Source organism: Equus przewalskii, chromosome X (assembly GCF_037783145.1).
Source record: "Equus przewalskii isolate Varuska chromosome X, EquPr2, whole genome shotgun sequence".
NCBI lineage: Eukaryota > Metazoa > Chordata > Mammalia > Perissodactyla > Equidae > Equus > Equus przewalskii.
Window position 1 is genome coordinate 106,868,509 of NC_091863.1, and position 18,025 is coordinate 106,886,533.

An 18,025-nucleotide genomic window follows, 5' to 3' on the forward strand; every position below is an offset into this window, starting at 1 on the left:
GAATGTGTATTCTTCTAACTGGGTGCAGGTTCATTACACTGAGCTTGTTAACCATGTTGCTCAAATCTTCTGTATCCTTACTCACTTTTAATTCATTTCACCTATCAATTTCTGAAAGAGGTTAGTAGATTTTACAACTTCTCCTTATAGCTCTGTCAATTTTAGCTTTATATATTTCAAAACTACAGTGTTAAGTGCATTCAAGTTTAGAATTCTTATCTGAAGAATTGAACTTTCTATCATTAGTCAGTGATCTTGTTTATCCCCAATAAATGCTTTGCCTTAGTCTATTTTATCTGATATCAATTTAGCTACATCAGCTTCCTTCTGGTTAGTATTTTCACAGTGTATCTATTCCAATCTTATCTGTATCCTTGTTTCAGCTTTGTCTCTTAAACACAGCATATAGCTGGATTTTGTATTTTCATCCATTGTGATAATCTATGTCTTTCAACTGGTGAGTTTAGTCAATTTCTAGTTATTGTAATAACTGAGGAGTTGGCTCCCAAGACCAATGGGCCTTTTTAAAGTATGTTGAGTTTCCTGGCTGTAACCTGGTCACCATAGTCAATTTCTAAACACTCTTTTCTTGCATTCACTCTCCTGTAGGAAATTAGCAAAAGTCCAATGATCTCCATGAGTGAAGTGGAGCTGATACTCTACTGAAGATTTGCCATAATTAGTACAGTTATGGGAGAAAGTCAATTAATGCAAGGAATGGTGCATACAGGCCTAATCCATTTGATGTAAATCAATGCATTGCACATTCCAATTGTTCTGTATTCCTTCAGAAAAGTGCATGGAATTGATTCATTAGGACTAAACTCTTCACAAGAAACAGACCCACTCTCTTAAGCTCACTATGGCATCTCTGCTAGTAAAATTTTAAAAGCAATCAAACTGAATAAGAAGTCCTTTCTGCAGACATTTACATTGGGGAAGAACATGATTCTTGACAATTCAGAGTAAATGAAGTGCAAATTATTCTCTCATAATATATCCCAGAATTGAAGCTTAAATTGTCACTAAAAAAGAACCCACAGTTTAATCAGAAAAATATATTTATTGGTAATTCCCATGAGCTCATATTTGATACATTTATATCCTAGGATAACAAGTTCAAAACTATTGCTAAGTTATAAATACGGAATTTATGCAGAATTTGCATGTATTGAATTTTATTTTGAATTTGCATGTGTGCCTATATTTGAATATTTATAATATTCCAGAAAAAGTACAGTGGAATGTGCAAGACAGATTTATTTAATGTAATGTTCTGAAATGTGTCAAAGTCTTCAACACTGTTCTTAGAGGCAAAATGGCAGAAATAACAAATGGGATGCAATAAGACCAACTGAATAACCTGCAAAGTCCAATACCTAGTGAAACTATAAAAGCTCTTTTGCCAATAAATATGTTACTAAAGTTTAGACAAATGTTTCTCTAAGCTTACAATGACATTGTATCAGAAAACATATACTATTAATTAGATTCTTTATTATGCTTTAACAGAAGAGGGAACATTCCCATCCCCATCTGTTTTTTTGTCTAAACTCAATGACCAAATATCTCATTTTATTTGTCACAGAATGTCGATATTAGCTTTTAAACTGTGAAGCACATTCTTTACACTGTCAAAATAACTTATACCTAGAATGTAGTTTCAGTGGAGTTTCAACAAGATTATGCATGTCATTCTATATAGTAGTCCCTCAGATATCCAGAGCAGCTGAAGTGTTCTAATCAACTTAATTTATAGTTAACTGGAGGCAATGCTCTTATGAAGCGAAACTGCTCTAGGAGAAAGCTGCTCCAGCAGAGTGGACTCCCCTTTTTCCCTAGATGAGGGCAACACATGCATTAACTGAGCTAAGCTCTCAGCTATAGATGTTTCGAACCATAGCCCTTCACCAGCCCCCAAATTTTACTTTTCTGGCCAGACCCTGAGCTCTAGTATCAGCTCACTTAGAAAGAGGCTCATGAAGACTCAAAGTCCAGGCTCTCTTGAATGGCTCTGAACAGAACAAGCCTTATATTTCCAACTGTGTACCACTACTAATTTCCTGTTCCATTTACCTTTTAACAGAGAAAAGACAATAGCAATCCACTCAAGTATCTCTATACTGTACAGGTGTATGCGTTCCATGGATTCTTTGGAACATGATAGCAGCCAATCATTGGAAAAATCAGCAGGCAATACCTGACTTATCACCTCTGCCTTTTAGTCAGAGAGTTTATTTAGCTGAGACTGTTTTCCTCATTAAGGACTCCCAGGATATCAAGAGGCTAATGAAATAACCAGCCATAGTCTTCAGGAACCAAAAAGTCAACGTGAGTGAAATTTATCACAGCCATAAGAAAACATCATTTTAAAAATTGTTAATGTTTACTTTTATTATAAAAGGAGTGCATACTCATAAAGGAAATTCAAAACCTTCAGAGAAGAAGAATAAGAAAATAAATCACTAATCAATCTATTAATATCTTGGTATTTTTCTTCCATTCTTCGTCGTTTGTGTTTAGATTCGGGAGGCGTGGGAAGATAATTTGTGTGCCCCACCCCCCCCAACATAGTTGTAGTCATAATGGGTCCATAATTGTCTCTCTCTTTTTCCCTTAGCATTAAATCACTAGCGATTTTCCATATTCTATAAAAAAAAAACATTTAAACGGTTTTGTAATAATCCTTCAAGTGGATGTACTGAGATTTCTTGAACCACTCTCCTCTGTGTGGATGTTCAGATTTTTCCAATTTGTTGCAAGTTCATGTCTGTCTTTCCCACTCCATGAAGGCAGGGACAACATCTGCTTGGTTCGTCACACTGTCCACAGCACATAGCACGGTGATAGGAGATATTCAATAAATATTTACTGAATAAACGAATAAATAAATAAACAAAGGAGTGAATGAACGAACAACATGTACAGGATTAGGTTTTTCAGTAAAATCCCAGAAAAGAAATCTGAGTCAAAGAAATAAATATTTTTAATGTTCTCTGTTTCTATTACCGAATTCATTTCCAAAAGAATCATCTGAATTTACATTCCCACTAACAATGTATGAGAATTATCATATTTACCACACCCTTGTCAACACTGGCTACTACGTTTTTTTTGTTTGGTGGTGGTGATGTATGTTGAGGTTTTTTTTTAATCAGGGCTAATTAAAGAGGCAAAAAGGTTTTCCTACATTTAATTATTTCAATTTGCATTTCTTTTGTACTAGTGAGACTAAGCAGTTTGTCCACGTCTGTAAACTAGTTGCCGTTCCCATGTTGTAAACTGGTCATAGCCTTTGTTTTCCTAATCAATTCATAGAAGTTCTTTACACAGAAAAGATGCCATCCTTTTGTCTGTTTTATTTATTGTACATATTTTATCAGTTTGTCATACGCCTTTTCATTTTGGCTATTTTTTGACAAATGAACATTTTTCATTTTTATATAATCATAACTGTCAATCTTTTCCTTTATTCAAACATTCTTTTCCTTGGCTAAGAGTCCCACATGTGAATTGCAGTTATCATTTAAATACTAATGCCAATTGTGAATTCAGATTAACTAGGTTCACAGACTCCCACATATACAACTAAGCCCTAACCTGCCCCAGAGCCCCAGTTCTCATTTCCTTACAAGCCCTGGCCACTAGAAGTCTAGGCGACATTGACCAGTCACAACTCTTTAGTACCCTCTCAATCCAAATGAGATCCCCTTCCAGCCTCTCCATTTTAGTCCTTGGTGCCATCTCCACTCCAGATTAGAAATCAGGGAGGTACCGTTAACTGGACTCTAGCCTTCATTTGCCTTTTTATATTCCTTCCATGTCAGAGCTTCTTGTACTCACTGGAGTTCAACCTCCTCATTGCCCTTCCAGGACCTCTACAATAAGGCCTCACCCCACCTACCTCCATAGCCCTTCCCCACGCATGAACCTTCTCTGTTCTGGCCAGCCCTGGCTAGGTGAGGCTGCTCGAGCTGATGATGCAATGAGGATGCCATGCCCATCCACAATGCCTCCTTTCTTTTAAATACAACCCACCTATTCTCAGCAGCCTTCCTGAACAGCTATGTCCTTTTTCTGGCCTGTTACACATACTTTAGAAAGGAAAGAGCCTTAGCAAGCATCTTGTTTAAATCTCTCATTTTACAGAGGGGGGTGGACTTGCCAAAAATCGCCAGTTCCTCCCCCGGTTCCCCACCTGTCTATACCACACAGTTGTGCACTTTACCCTCTAATCTTTATAGACTTGAGGCTGAAGATGGTGACCTTGGCTTTTTTGGCTTTGTCTTGACTCTAATCTCCTCCAACTGCTGGCACTGTGCAGAGGTCATAATACAGACTCCACAAGCTTTGCTCATTAGAACTAAACTACAACATAAACAGAAAACAGACTTTTCTCTATTTGCTAAATATATTCTGGTAAAGGTACGACATCTTAAAGACATTACTGATATTCAAATCATTTTGAAATAAAATCCATCTTCTTTATTAAATATCTAAAGTACCAAATTATTCTGTTCTACTGTAAGCTCTGTGAGAGCAAGAATGACATGTCTCCCCTGGAATTTAATGGACAATTTCAGAAAATTTTGTTTAATGACCAATGGATAGAAAAGATGATTATTCTTTTTTTTTCCCTAAAGATTGGCACCTGAGCTAACAACTGTTGCCCATCTTTTTTTTCTTCACCCCAAAGCCCCCCAGTACACAGTTGTATGTTCTGGTTGCAAGTGCCTCTGGTTGTGCTATGTGGGACGCCACCTCAGCATGGCCTGATGAGCGGTGCCATGTTGCCACCCAGGATCCGAACCCGCGAAACCTCAGGCCACCAAAGCGGGACACGCGCACTTAACCCCTCTGCCACCAGGCCGCCCCGGAGATGACTATTCTTTAATGTCACTTCATACTACCTAAGTTGATGACAGATATCTATAAAAGATAAGCTCTGACATTCTTCTTGCCACATAACAGCACTAATCTAAAATTACTATTAAGAAATGGTAATTCTGAGTAGCCTTTTATACTACCTTGAGAATTCAGAGCTTTTTCAGGACTCCAACATGTTTGCCATCTGTGCAAAGATGCTAACTAACACTGCTGAAGTTCTACAGATGTTATCACGGTGAATTTCTCCCCCTCTCCTGTGAAATAGGTGCAAAGGTATAACAGCTCTTATCAAAGACAGCTGAAGAAATTCATCCTCGGCTAAGTGAAGCTACTCCTGTGAGAGCCCAGCGGCCTACAGCCTGATGGACCAGAGGGACAGCGTTGCTGGCGTAACAGTCCATTCACTCACTGCCTCACAGTACTGCAAGCCTGTCATGTCATCCTGTTTCACTGCAAAATCCAGAAAGGGAAGGAGTGGGGGCATGGGCACAAGAGGCATGAGCAGGCACACGCACTATAGAGTTCTGACTACAACGCAGCTCTTTCAATATAGAACCGCCTTTTAAAAAGAAAGGAAAAGAAGAAAAAGTCTTTACCACAATTTTTAAAAAGGAATGACCAAAAATGAAAGAAAGAAAGAAAGAAAGAAAGCTTTTCTCCATATAAATGCCTTTTAGTCCTTTCCTGTCAGTGATATCCTACTGGATTTTAGATGACAATTAATTACTCTTCCGTATGGCTTCTAGAAAAGTCTAGGATGCAACATGAACATGATGATCAGATTCTTTGACATGTATAGCCATAGAACCCGATCTCCCCTCCACCTGACCAGCCACCCCATGTGTGCAGCCAGCATGGCACCTGGTGAAGAAGAATGAGGCCAGTGCAGTTTCTTTGTGCCCAATTCTGAATTCCTCCCACAGACCAAGTGGCGCACTAGAGTTGGCTACAAACAGATGGAATTTGGCCTGAGAAAAGCCTGCAGAATTTGGGAGTTTTAACAGCTGGTAAGCAACAATGTTTTGATACATTTTCAAAAATGGTCTTAGAAATTCTAGAGTGAACAGGACCCTTCTCTGACCCCAAACAACATATTGCCAGACAGACGCATGAAATGCAATTTCTAGTCTTTTTTAAAGAAATATTATTCTTAATAAACAACTTGAGCCTTTTGCCAGCCAAGCACTCTCTCTCTTTGTCCTCTCCAGGCAACGTGATCACAAGCGTTTCTATTCAGCAGTTATATATCACCCAGGCACTTTACCATCCGCTGAGGCAGGGAAGCATCTCAAATGTAGCACTGGGCGGAAGATTCAGGGTCTTGGCTTTCAGCCACAATGGCCTCTCATGCCCCCCTACTGTGGATGGATGGCTGTGAGTCAGAAGGTGGCCCTTGTTGCTGCTGAGGGCTCCTACTGAGGCTTATTCACCAGGCCCCCAGTGTCCTCCCATCCTGCTCAGCTTCGTAGTGATTTCCAACACGGCAATGAGAGGCCCCTCTGCAACCTAGCCACGAGACCCACTCTTGGTGAGCAAAAAGCCTCAAGGAGGCAGAAATCTGTCCTTCTCCCAATGGGGGTGGCAACCCCAGTCCAGTCTCCTGTCCAAACTCACATGTGTAAAATTACTGAAAGTGGTGACAATGTAGGTGATAACAATATCAGTTAACATTTACTGAGTGTTTACTTTGTAGGAATAACTAACATCAAACATCTCACTGTGTTTTTATAAAAACCCTCGTTCATCAAGGCGCAATCAACAGAGCAAGGGCTGTGGAATCAGACAGAACTGGGGTAAGACTTCTGCTGTGCCACTAAAGAAGTCAGTGACCTTGGGAAAGTCCTTCAGCCCCTTTGGGCTTCACTCACATCTAATCAACGGGGATACTTCTGTCCACTCTGCCCTCTTCCCAGAGACAGTGCAAGTTTACAGAGAAATACCAGAGATAAGGGATGTGAAAGCTCATCAGAAACTGGAACGCACTCTCCATATATACAAGGCTTGGACAGGCTCGGGTCCAAGGTCACACAGCTGGGTCGTGGCTGGCCTGGAACGAAGGCCCAGGTGTTGGAACTCCCAGGCCAAACAGACGGAGCTGCTGTTCCTCTCAGTTCAGTGGAGCACAGAGACCTCCAGCTGGCATGGAAGGCTGCTCTACACAGGAACTCCCCATGGCTGACTCTCTCATCTCCTGAGACCAGCTCCTCACCCTCACGCATCACTGCCAGCACAGCTGTCTGTGTCTCTAAATCTTCACCACACACGTACACATTCACGCACACGTACACATACACACACTCTCGCTCTCACTCTCACACTCCTATAGGTTATGAGAACAGAACTGGTCCTGTAAGCAAAGATTTATCAACATCCTGGGAAATGCTGGAATCCCCACGATATCACTATTCTTCAAGATGAAGATTTCTGGAGGTGGGTAGGAACGAATGAAATAAAAAGGTACCCTTGGGTAGCAATGTGTTTCTCTAGCAGATTTTATTTCACTTTTGCAAATATTGTAATATCCAGTAACTCTGACTCTTTAAAAAGCGGTTCTTTTTTCATTAGACTAGATGGCACTGTATTATCACCCTTTTTATGACCAAGAAAACCTCATTTCATTTCAAATAATTTTGCTTCAATTTGGGACTATCCAAGACGCTGAAACTTCCCCTTGAGGGGTCCTGGTTATCTTACGGAAAACTTCTGAAGTTTTCTTCAGAATCTGCCAGAGGACAGCAGCCACCAAAAATATAACCCAGACCACATTAATAATGTGTGTTTATAGACCATGTCACACCCTGACCTACACGTTCACAAGGCACATGTGCCCTTTGGAACTCTAGACAGGGCTGCGGCTTCCATAGTGGCCAAGACCTCATTTTTCCTTCTCTGCCACAGTCATGGCTGTGGAATTCTATTTTTGCCCTAAAGAGCTTTTTATATCACCACCCCTCACTACACCTACAAGCTCCATCTCTAAGAGAGACGATTTTAATACTGCCAAATTGTTTGGGATCTTCTTAAACACCAGAATCTTGTGCTGACAGTGACTGACACAATTCCTAAAATGGATTGAGGTGGCAACATTCCTGGGGCCAAGGTTCTCTTAGGATAGAAAAGAAAAATCTGTTAACGCTGGAAAGGAGATGAAAATCCAACAGCTTCTGCCAGAATTCCAGCCTTCAAGAAAGGACACTGCAAACTGAGGGAAGTGAAAGTGAGTAGAGGGTGATGCTTCCTCTCAATCTCACGGGTGACCAGAAAATCAGGGGGCTCCATTTGCCTGCGGCTGGACAGTAGAAACTGCGCCAGCTGTTGCATTCCAAGAGACACCTGCAAAGCGGTGCCTACTCCAGGGCACAGAGGACCCCCCGGTGCGGGGGGGCTGCCGGGGACGGGGCAGGTTGAGAGAGGGTCCTGGCAGGCAGCCGCTGCAGTAGCTGCCTCAAAGGCCCCTGTGGTAACCTCAATGGGGGTGCAGAAAGAAGGGCCATGTCCTTGCCTGCCCGGAGACCCAATCTAGAGGCCCCCTGGCAACCAGACTCACCTTGTCCATTCCCTGGACTCTCTGTCCCAGCCCAGATTTGTTTTACGGAGACTAGCAATATGAGAGCCCTGGCTGGAGCAACTCCAATGCGCCCTTTTCCTCCACCCTTTTATGACACTCCGTGACCTCCAGCAACTAGGCATTGCGGCTGGATAGAGGAAAATGCCCTAGCTTCAAAAGCAACTAGCGACAGGCTCTTCACAAATCAGCTTTTTCCACATCAACCCCAGGTTCCCAGCAAGTGGGCTGGTGGCGCCCCACGCTGGGGTTCAGGGTTTGTAAATCTGGAGAGGTTTCTCAAGGCTGAACACAACCTGGGGTCCAGGGTAGCGTCCTAGCCCGCCCTTCGGCGCGCGGGGTGCTCCTCGCACTTGGAAAGCGCCACGGATGCCTCGCGTGCAGCCAGTAGTGAGGGGAGCAAGCTGAGTACCAGGAGATGTCTCCGGGTGTCCGCAAACAGGGGCAGAGGGACACCCACTCTCCTGAGGAGAGCAGAGCCAGAGGGAAGAAAGGAGGAGAGAGGCGACAAAAGTCAGCCAGGAAGAGAAAAAGCAGAAAGGGTAAAAGAAAGAACGAGAAGCAAAGTGGGAGAGGAAAACGGAGGGAGAAGGAAAAAGCGAGCGGCCAGTAACTGACAAGATCGTGAGCACGAGAAAGTCAGAAAGGCGAATATAGGAAGCGGAAAAAAGTGGGGGGGGGGGGGAGAGAATGCGGGAGCGGGAAAGAGGACGAGAGAGCGGCAAGGAGGCTTCAGAACCGGGTGCGGAGAAGAGTGTGAACAGGAGGGACTCAGGGACGCTACACGCAAAGCGCGGTTCTTTCTGGCGCTCCAGTGCGGAGTCTACGTGCGGTACCCTATCCCGGCGGCGGCCCGGGGGGCGCTCATTCGGGGACTCCCGTCCGCTTCCCCCGTACGCACTCCGAGACGCCAAGCGGGCCAACCCGCGTACAGACAGACAAGCGGGAGCGGACAGGCTTCCTACAGCCGCTACAGCGCCATGAGCTTGCGCGCCAGGGCCCCTGGCACCCGCCCAGCCGGGGAGCAACCGCCGGGGCGCCGAGGTGCGCTCTGGGTCTTCGGCAACGGCCGGCCGCATCTCCCCGCCCTCAGCCCGCCCAGGCCCAGGTCGGATCCGGCGCTCCAGGACTTCGCTCTGCCGCGGGTGGTCACTCACCTGGACGGTCTTAGCCTGGCGTCGCGCTTGCCGTCCACCACGGCGGGCACGCAGCTGGTGAGCTCGGTCCAGTCGGCGTGCAGCCCGCAGCTCCAGCCCGTGGAGAACCTGGAGAAGAGCCAGGTCTCCCGCTTACCCGGCCTGTGGCAAGTGCATTTCTTCTGACCCACGCGGCATTCGCACGGCTGCTCCAGCTGGATGTTGCGCACCAGGTGGCGTCCGAAAGTGGTGCCTCCGGTCTTCTGGATGTGCAGGAACACGATCAGGTCATCGCCCTTGATGTCGAAGTCTACCTTGCGCAGGAGGTCGCCGCGGCTGAAATTGTAACGGGGCACGAACCTGGCAGAGCTCTCATCCTCCGAGCGGTACGGGTCCGGCATCGGGGAGCTGAATGCCTGCAGGCGGAGGAGCTGGCATTCTGTGCCGGGGCACACGTATTGGAGGACGATCACGGCAAATAGGAAGAGCATCACCAAAGCCAGCAGCAGCTTGTTGGATTTCTCATCCATGTTCCCGACGCTGGGGGAAACCCAAGCTCGTTACGTCAATCCCGCAGCTCAGCCCGCGCTCGCTGTGCGCCCGCACCGCCCCCTCCCCCTCGCGCCGCTGTTGCACCCCTTTCCCCCTCCCCTCCGCACCGAGTACTCCACGGCGGCCGCGGCGGCGGCGGCGGCGGCGGCAGCGGCGCCCTTCCCTGCTTCCTTCCTTCCCGACAGGCTCAGCGCTGTGGCTTCTGCCGCACACACCCCCACCCCCGACTCCTTCCCGCTGGTCGCCCGCCCTCTCCCCCAGCCGGAGCTCTCCAGAGCCGCTGCGCGAGGTTTCGTACCCGCGGGACCCCGCCTGCCCCGGTTGCTTCCCTACTCACGCCCCCGGTCCAAGGCCCCGTACGTCTCACTCCACTCTCGGTGGCTCCGTGGCTCCCATCCCCATCCCACTTCGCCCACCGGACTCTCCTTGGCGATTCTGCCCCAATTCCCTTCGCGCGCACGCCGCCGCCTCCCTGCCTGCTCGACTCGCGATCTCCCTCCCCGTGGTCTTGCCCGCACCCGGTTGCCCAGCTTGGAGGCCGCCTCAAGTGAGCTCAGAGCCGGGCGTTTGGAGTTCCCCCGCGAGAAGGAGTTCGCCGGCACCGCGACTTGCGAGCGGAGACACTGCGCTGCCGGTGCCGGCAGAACCGCGGGGAGGGAGCCGCAGCCTGGCCAAATGCGCGCCGCGCCCCTCCAGAGCCTCCGAGCCCGGCCGCCACGGGCCAGCTGGAACTTTGCGCTCTTCCCTCCCCTCGCGGCTGCATTCCCTGCCCGCACGGCTCCTGCGCACCCTAGCCCGGGAGCGCGAGTCGCGCTTTCGCCTAAAACATACCTGGCTAGGGGTCCGAAAATCTTGGAGAAGATCGCACCGAGCACGTGCTTCAGCGAGTGGCCCAGGGCGGCCAGGCCCCGAGTGAGCAGGGCCCGGCAGAGGGAGCCCAGGTCCCAGCGTCTCCTGAGGTCGTGCATCCGCCTGCGGCGGCCTCGGGGCAGCAGCGCGAAGAGAGGGGCGCGCGCGGCTCCCGCCAGGGAGGAAGATGCCTTCAGGGGCTCGTCCAGGAGCGGCTGGGAGTTGAATCCGCGAGACACACCCCTAGGAGGGCCCGCGCGGACTGAGGCGGCGACTGATCCGGGCCGGCTTGCTGCCAATTCGGCCTCTACTCTGGAATGCCGGCGGGGACAGGTGGTGCGGGCGGGCGCTCCTCGCTCCGGTTGCAGCGGCGGCCTGAGCGCCGGGGCTGCACACGCAGGCAGTGCCATTCCCCCCTTCAGGCAACTCAGGGTACTAAGGATCAGGAGCGAGCTTGAATTTATGTAATAATGCTTTACGCCTAAGAGCTCGAGCCACTTCACAAGCAGAGGACCTAGGTTTTCTCCTGTCTTGAGGAACGGAGGTCACTCCAGTAAGCGCATCACTCCACTTTGGCTCGTAATTTCAGCCTCCCCTAAAATAGCAAAGGCGCAAATTGGACCTTTCCCCCTCTCTTTGCCAATTTCCATTCTCCAGCGGAAGCGGGGGCATTTTCTGAAAAGGTAAGTCAGCATGAAGGAGAAGCATGACCAAAAAAACGTTACAGAATGGGAAAATGAGTTTTTTCAGAGCAGAGACTCGTCCTGACTCCTGTCTTCTTGGTGAATCCGTGGCATCAATCCCCGTGCCTACAGGAAGGCTTCACTCATACAAGGTTTATTGAAGGAAAGACATATGACTAAATACTACATCAGAGTGGGACCATCTAATCAAGGTGATGTGACAGATGAGGAAACAGGCCCAGAGAGGGGAAGGGATGTGCCCAAGGTCACACAGCAGAGCCCCAGGGTTTGAACCCAGGAAACCAGGCACCATCCACCCATTTCCTGACACCACCTCCTCTAATAAATAGGTGGAGGCCACCCTCAAGCCCAGGTGTCCAAAAAGCTTTTTTTGACTGCAGGACCAGGAATGTAAGAATTAGCAAGGAAAGAAGGAATGTGCCTTCAGGACAAGGTCCCCGGGAACTCAGGACTCAGATTGTTCCTATCTGATCAGGTGGCGCTTGTATATCGGGAACAGATGTTTCCGTGAAGCAGTGCCCATTCTGTCCAGTCCCACTGCTGCAGAAGGGGCATGGGTGGCAGCAGTGTTTCAGAGCAGCACTGTTGGGCCTGGGAGGGAGACAGTGAGCCAAATCCTGGGGTCGGGGTCAGGGCAAGTACCTCCAGAGACAGGCTCTCCCGGGATGTCCTTCAGAACATTTGGTCCCTCACTCCATCCCTTTTCTGTTCTCTCTTTGCACTGAAGCAGCAAGCACTGGCCTAGGAGTCCTGAGAATCTCTCACTTCCTTGCTGGGCAACCCTGGGATAATCACTTGCCCCTTCTGAGCCTCAGTTTCTTCTTCCATAAAATAGGACTAAGTCCTCCTTTTTGAGCATCTGTGTTCCTGTGAGGATGACCTTTGGTCAATACCAAATGTGACACTGTGTTTACCTGCTCTCTGAGCTCAGATGTGACAACAAAGGAAGGGGCCCTTCTCGGGCGATTTCACAGCTGTGCTCCCTGCCCTTACCTCCCTGCAGACTTCCCCAGTCCTGGCAGAACTTCCGTGTGCCCCCAAAAGTACTTGGGCAGTGGGGGACGCTTTGTCTGGCTGCAGGCATGAGGGATTCTTGGGATTCCTTCACTTCACTTCAGGTATTTCACCTGTCCCAGGGGTCCAGGGGGACTCTGCCTGATGCACTTGTACTAAGGAGCCAGTTGCAGCGACTTACAAGGTAGACCTCTTGACTTCCCCCGAGAGCGTCCCTGATCCCCTCAGGCTTGTAGGGCATGCCTGCTCCCCTGAGGGCGAGGGCGAGTGAGGGTGTGAGCCAGGGGAGTGAGAAGCCATGGCGGTGGCCCAGGAGCTCGGCGTGCCAGCTGTCTCTACCTTCCCCTTGGCCGCCTGCACAGTCAGCCTCTTTAGTCTGTCCAGTAGGTGGCTCTCCTCATGGTGCCATATGAGGACCCCTCTGCCATTACACCATTGTAATGGCATTTAGTGGGTCCCCGGGAAAACACTTCTGGAACAGGTGGGTCACACATTCATGCCCCTAGCAGCTAACTCTGGAGTTTCTGCTCTAGGAGAGATTCATGGGATGGGAACATGGGAAAGGGCCTTTGGTGGGAGTGGGGGGTGGTAACCAGTACAGGGAACAAGCAGAATGTACTCATTTAGGTCATGAAAAGGAACACATACACACCTGTGTGTGCACACACACATGCACACACACAGTCCAACTCTCAGAGAAAGGGGCAGTCAAGTTGGTAGTGGCAGAGCAAAAGAAGGGACAGGATGGAGCTGTAAAGTCCAGCTTCTGAGCTCTAATATGTCACTAACATTCTAGTGTGAATACATACTCCAGCTCACTGGAGGATATTTGCCTTTACAAGTCTTTCCTCCACCCCTCATGCTGTAAGATAAACAAAGAAATGAATCTCTCATGATTCATTTCATAAATCAGGGCCCCTAACAGTGGAAGAAAACTGTCTTTAGGGAAAGCAGGGGATCCCACAAGTCTCAGAGGAACCTTGTTAGGTGAAGAGGTGCTAAGAAGAGGGAAAGAGGGAATGTTTCCTGTGTGAGTCCCAAGAGTCGTGTTCTCCTGAGGCCAGATTGGGCCTTGGCAGAAAGTCCCAAGGCCTCTAGCAGTCCTGGGCTGGGCCACCTCCTAGGAGCTGGTTCCTCTCAGGAACTGAGTAACGAATGTCTTGATACTGTAGAAATCAGCCCCAGTTTGGAGATCGGGGTGGGAGGCAAAAGAGAAAGAGAACTGGCTGAATTGTCAGACGTCTGGTTTTCCACCTCCTTATTTCTTAGGCCCACCTGAGTTGCTGCTTGTATATATATTTGGGATTCAGTACTTGGAAGTTGAGGAGGACTCCACAGTCTGAGCAGGGCTTCTGGTTGTCTCCACAGCGTGGTATGCTTGTCATTATTTTTCCAGCACCGTCTTTCCATGGTTTCCACAAAGGGTTGATGATTCTGGGAACGTAAAGGTCAGTCTGGCTGACATACGAAGCAGTGCACTTCCAGACACACATTTGGTTGCTGAGTCTGAGAGGGCAGCAGGAGAGAGTGGAAAGAGCACAGCACCAACCTGGGAGTCCAGGGACCTGGGTTGTTGTCTTGACTCTGCCACTCACGAGACGCTCTATGACAGTGAGGAAGGCACTTGCTTGCTCTTGTGCTCAGCGGCCCTGTTTGTAAGAAGGCAAAGTCGATGTTGTGATTCAAAGGGCACTGCCTGTTCTGACATTCTGAGTCACGCACTTTCTCATCTTCCTCAAGGGCCAAAGGGCTGCCAACCCTCAGCGCCTCATCACAGGGGAGAGCTGTAGGCCTAGTCCTCAATGCTTTCTGTGACACTCGCACTTTTGGGTCCCGCCAGGCAATCAGCAGCTGGACTTGTTCTGGGCCGATGTCACAGGGGAGACAGCAGGGTCCCCTGTTCAAACTGGAACAGAAACAGTGAAAACTTCACGTCAAAGAATGTGCTGGCACTCTTTATATAGAGCATAAAACACCAAGGAAGTCTGCTTTCCCCCTTATCCTGAGCATGCTCTGCGACCCTGTCTCTGCAGCTGTCGCTAATTTTTTTTAAACGTTCATACTTTCAATAATAGGCAATTTTTATCACAAAGATTGAAGGCATGCAAACTATTGAGTAAATTCATTTCTGTTTTTATGTCTCTCTAAACTGAATGAGCAGCAGTACTTAATGAAAGCGCTGTTCTGAAATTCCAGCTTCAATATTATAAACAGGTGGAGTGTGTTATACACATCACTCTCAACAGTCATCTGTTTTCCTCCCACAAAACACTGAGTTTTATTTGTTTAGCCTTACAAAACATGGGGCTCAAGAAATTGAAAGAGGATAACAACAGGGGAATGTGCATGCTAAATGAATGTATGCTGCAGAGGCCAGATAAGCCCTTCTCCTGATGAGGGATTCCCACCAGTTCACTAACAGGGAAACTCCCCCTTCTCGCTGACAGTGCAAGGAAGAGTCAGTTCGGGCAGGGCTTTTAAAGCGATGGTAAGCCAAGACCTGGCAACCATAGGCAGCAGGCCAGACTCCGCTCCTGTGACAGTGGCTTCACATTTCCGGGCCTCAGTTTCCGCTCTTACAAAATAGCCTGGTCAGGCACTTTCAAAAAGCTGGATTAGGGGTATTCTAAAGAGGAATCCAATCTCAAAAGAGATTTTTGAAAAAGGAGAGGGCATATGCTTGGAAAGCATGTCTCCCTGGGATTTAATCAGGGCTCTGTGAGCTCTCTCAGAGCCTCAGTTTTCTCATCCATGAAAATGGGGCTAATGATAGCTACCTCAAAGGGTTGTGATGCAAGCTAACTAAAATAATCTACTGAGAGCACTTATTCTAGTTTCTGGAAAAGTAGACCTTCTGTCAATGTTCATTTTTCTTCCCTGTTGAATCTGAATATCTTTGATTTGAGCTCTTTGTTTTGTTTTCCACAATAGCAATATACACATGAGAGGTGGCTGGCCATGGGCCTAATTGTGACCTAGGCTGGCTTTGCCTCCATCCCGTTTCTTTCTCCACTCTGTTTCCTTACTCCCCCTGTGCACCTCTCCAGTAGTCTTCTGGCCAGTGTCCTGTAGAGGAGGAAAGCCTCTGATCCATTTAGTCACACTGAGGAGGGGGACATGTACACGTGATCTCTCCCAGAAGACATCTATAAGAGAGAAGGAAAAGGGCAATGCTTAACCCTAATAAAATGATCCCTGGGCTGAGATATTATGAAACACATCTAACAGGGCGGTGGAGGAGATGCTTGGAGAGCTGAGGCAGAGAGTTGTGTGCAAGTGGAGGGCCAGCCCCACTCTAAACTATTGACACTACTTTTCAGCTCCATTCACTTCAAAAGTTAGCAGTTGATCTGGCCAGAGCAGTTTTGATTTGATCAGCTGGTCAAACCACAGCAGTGGGATCGGAAAACAGGGTCAGTTTTGTGTTCATCCTGCATGAGCCAGAGTTAAGCAAGCCCATCTGTCAGCTGAGCCCTGGGCCGGCAGCAGCAGTTCACAGAAGCAGAGTAGAAAGAGCACCAAGCTGGACGCCAAGAAAACAATGTTTGAGTCTCAGTTCTACCTCTAGCTCACTGTGTGACCCTGACCTAGTCACTTGACATCTCTGAGATTTAGTTGCTGACCTTGGTGAACTGAGGGGCTGCAGTCGATGACCATGAAGGCCCCTCCCAGCAGGAGCTTTCTGTGATCTAAGCTACGCTAGCTAATGAGAAGAGCTGGGGAGGGACACCACGCTTCCTCGCCTTGGTGTCAGCAAAAATGCACTACCAAAGATGACACTCCAGCTAGGAGCTGACTCAGGAAAGCGGAAAAAGGACTTAAATGAGGAGCAAACTTTCTTAGATCACATGGGTAAGACAGAAACTTGAAAATAAGCCTTCTGGGCCTCTCCTGACTTGGATGGCAAAGTCAAAACTAAAAGATTGAGGAAAAAATGTGGAGAACTGACCTCCAACTGACATAAAAGCCCTAGGCAGGTCTTAATAATGATAATAATAAAAAGAAGAATGGCCTTGCCTGGCCCCCAGCTTCCCATTTGTTTCGTACTCTGGGATCTTAGCAAGAGAGGAGCACACCCATTGCTGATCTCCTGACTGGTCTCCGTGGGAGTTCTAGTTTTGAATAATAAAATACAAAAGCTGAAAATTGTATCTCAGAACAACATGAAGGATTTGGAGGAAGCTAGCCTTGAGGCCAAAGTTGCTCCCAGGAAAAGAATTTATTTGTCACTCACATGGGCTTGCAGGGGAATGGCTTATAAGAATAACCCAGGAAAAGAGATTAGTCTAGAGAAATCATGCATGTCACAGACTAAATTAATTTTTAGTAAGAAAGCCAGACTAGAGGCTACTAAAGCCCTTAACTGGGCTTGATAGCAAAACCTGGAAAAGGGCTTACTTTTTATGTACGTATTTTCAGAATCCACACTCCATCACATGACATTAGAATGCAGAAAGCTACAACACCAGGGCAGCGGGGGGAAATGAACTTGGTAAAAAACACTTCGAACATTCATCTTCACTATAGAAAGTTGCCTCCGTGGGTATCATCTTGTGAAAGATTTAGCTGAAGCAGAAGACAATATTCAAATCCCCAATGAGAAGAGACAAAAAATGCAGTTGGTAGGGCTGGATGAAAAGTTAGAAATGTAACTGGGGGCAGTTGAGAGGAGGGCAGCACGTTGTCAAGGATGCCGACTCCAGTGCTTTGCACAGGCATCAAGGATGCCCATGATGATGTCTCCTGTAGTCAACAGGTTGACTCTAGAATGCTTGGGAAACTATGCCAGTAATAAATAGCTCCCATACTGAACACCTACTTTGTATCAGGCACTTTACTAAACTCTTAAAGTGCCCTTTCTCAATTAATATTTCCAACAACCCAATGAGGTAGTTACTTCTGTTGTACTTATCTTACAGATAAATAAACTGGGGTTCAGAGATATAGCCACACAGCTAGGAAGTAATGGAGCTGGGACTGGAACCCAAATCTGTCCCACTCCACAGCCTGTGATGACTGATGCCCCAGTGATCCTCATTCAGCTCCAGGATGTCTGGCACGAGCTGGAGAATATGAGACATCCTGTCCCAAAATGGAATGTCAAGAGACTTAGATAGTCCTCATCCTAGGCAGGAGAGCTGGGCAGAGAGAGATCATGGTATGTATGTGTGTGTGCACACACGCACACACGCACATGCACATGTTCCGAGGACACTGAAGGAGATACAGGGCAGAGGCCAGGGCCTGAATTTTAATCAAGAGGGAAGCAGAGATGGAGACACGGATGACTGGACAACCCAATACATACACAACCTTGG

At 47.8% G+C, this 18,025-nt stretch overlaps 1 protein-coding gene across 3 annotated transcripts in view; it reads right to left on the reverse strand.

Annotated features, from left to right (window-relative positions):
* Positions 1-11,600, reverse strand: part of HS6ST2 (heparan sulfate 6-O-sulfotransferase 2) — a 273,281-nt gene extending 261,681 nt beyond the window's left edge. The window contains exons 1-2 of one of the 3 annotated variants that reach the window (XM_070606646.1): positions 10,972-11,600; positions 9,610-10,128 (exon numbers count right to left, since the gene is read on the reverse strand). In XM_070606646.1, the coding sequence (XP_070462747.1) occupies positions 9,610-10,128; positions 10,972-11,399 (947 nt within the window). In that variant the 5' untranslated portion in view covers positions 11,400-11,600. The remainder of the gene's footprint in view (positions 1-9,609; positions 10,129-10,971) is intronic. The other 2 variants (XM_070606648.1, XM_070606647.1) reach the window with 2 other exon arrangements.
* Between the last annotated feature and the right edge of the window lie 6,425 nt (positions 11,601-18,025).